The 1684-nt window shown below is 43.8% G+C and overlaps 1 protein-coding gene across 1 annotated transcript in view; it reads left to right on the forward strand.

Annotated features, from left to right (window-relative positions):
* The first annotated feature begins 466 nt into the window (after window positions 1-466).
* Window positions 467-1684, forward strand: part of LOC103917710 (alpha-fetoprotein-like) — a 12920-nt gene continuing 11702 nt past the window's right edge. The window contains 1 exon segment of the mRNA XM_009324896.1: window positions 467-583. Coding sequence (XP_009323171.1) covers window positions 467-583 — 117 coding nt within the window.

Genomic DNA, 1684 nt, shown 5'->3' on the forward strand with positions numbered 1-1684 from the left:
AGAAATTCTATACATGCATTTCCCTCCTGCAAATGAGAGAGTGTTCGCTGTAAATAGGCAGATTGCCGTCCGAATAGCGGCGAGTATTTTCAAAGCAAAGTGAAAAGTAGTTAAACATCCTGCTGAGCATGGAAAAGGGCAGTGGAGAAATTTAATTTAAAGGATTTTAAATGCAGCAGCCAAGTGCAGCTTCCAGAAATACTTAGGACAACACATTACACATACATAACCTCTGAAACACACTCTTTGGGCCAGAGAAGAACCTGCTATACAAAGTCTCTGACATCAGTGTCTCAGCTGTTTCTGCAGCTCTACCTCCAGTAACACGCCCCCACCCCCTTCATTTTTATAGCTTATAGTAACAAGGTTGTACTGAGGTGTTACTCTGAAAATGAGAGGATCGGTCTGCATCTCTCCCTGCTACTTCTGGGGAAAGGGAAGCAGGAACACACCGGACGGTCCCCAGATGGCCCCCGCGGGGACTCTGCGCTGGCAGCCTCAACAGGGGATGCTGCCGAGTCCAGGGGGCTGGAGGGAGGAATCTGCAGCTAGCGGACATGAGATGGCGCTGGCTCCCAAGGGCGTAAGGGAATCGGCTTTTTGGAAACAGCGGGATGAGAAAAGCTTTCTCTGATCTGCTCCTGTGGACTTAATGAGGATCATACGTGTAGAAATACGGTCCGTAACCTCCAGACCTCTTTCTTTCAAGTAGATTTCTCTATTTCCTATGGGGCTTTTTAGTTAACAGTGTGACAGTCTATTTGTGTCTTCCTCAACAAATGTGGTTTCACCTTAGATTTCAGATCTCCTGCTCTGATGATCGTGCTCCCATCTTCCCACTCAGAACGCTTTTTCCTTTTGATACCGTCTCATGTGATAACAAGCAACCCTTACCGCCTTCCTGCAGCATGGAACAAGGAGTATTGCCATTTTCTCTCTAAAGAAATAAAAAGCGCCATCTTGGCCTCTTCCTTCAGACCGAATACACGTAGCCTTGCCCACCTACCTCTTTGTTACAAATACCTGTGGCTCTTTAAAGCCATTCTAGCTCCAAAAATTTGTCATTTTTATTATGCTGATGCTTACAGCATACTTTTTCAGAAGTCAGTAAAAAAACTGTATTAACTGGAATTTTTCCCTTCATTCTACAGTTTTGGAGTTGATTTTGTTTCGAGATTCGGAGACATTTTGATGGTAATTGTTAATGTAGGGGGTACTTAGTTCAGCCAATATTGTAGGGGGTACTTAGTTCAGCCTTTTCACCGCGACACCCTGGGAGGAAGAGAGAGCTTGTACAGCAAGGAGGGGTGCAAAAATATCAGGTTAACAGCTGAACTCGGGATTTTTCAGTCAACAATGTGTTACGAAGGCACCTCCTGCGCGGCAATCACCTTTGAACAAATTTGCAAGTAGATGAGATCAGTATGCACAATAAAAAGCCCAAGGAGTGTTTAAACTCCTTGTTTGAAGTGTGATAAGTTAAAAATGTCTATTTGTCTAAATTTCAGGGGAAAAAAAAGCCTCCAAGGTCCCTTCTTTGCAACAAGCTGGTCAGTTCATCATACTGAGCAAATAATGGCATGTCTAATTATTGTGGGAATATTCCAAAAGGGCTAACGCTATATATGACAGTAAAAGGGTTTTGATTAACCAGAAATCGTTTGGGAGAGTACAACAGAAACTC

The sequence above is a fragment of the Pygoscelis adeliae genome, unplaced genomic scaffold (genome assembly GCF_000699105.1).
Source record: "Pygoscelis adeliae isolate BGI_AS28 unplaced genomic scaffold, ASM69910v1 Scaffold316, whole genome shotgun sequence".
Classification (NCBI taxonomy): Eukaryota; Metazoa; Chordata; class Aves; order Sphenisciformes; family Spheniscidae; genus Pygoscelis; species Pygoscelis adeliae.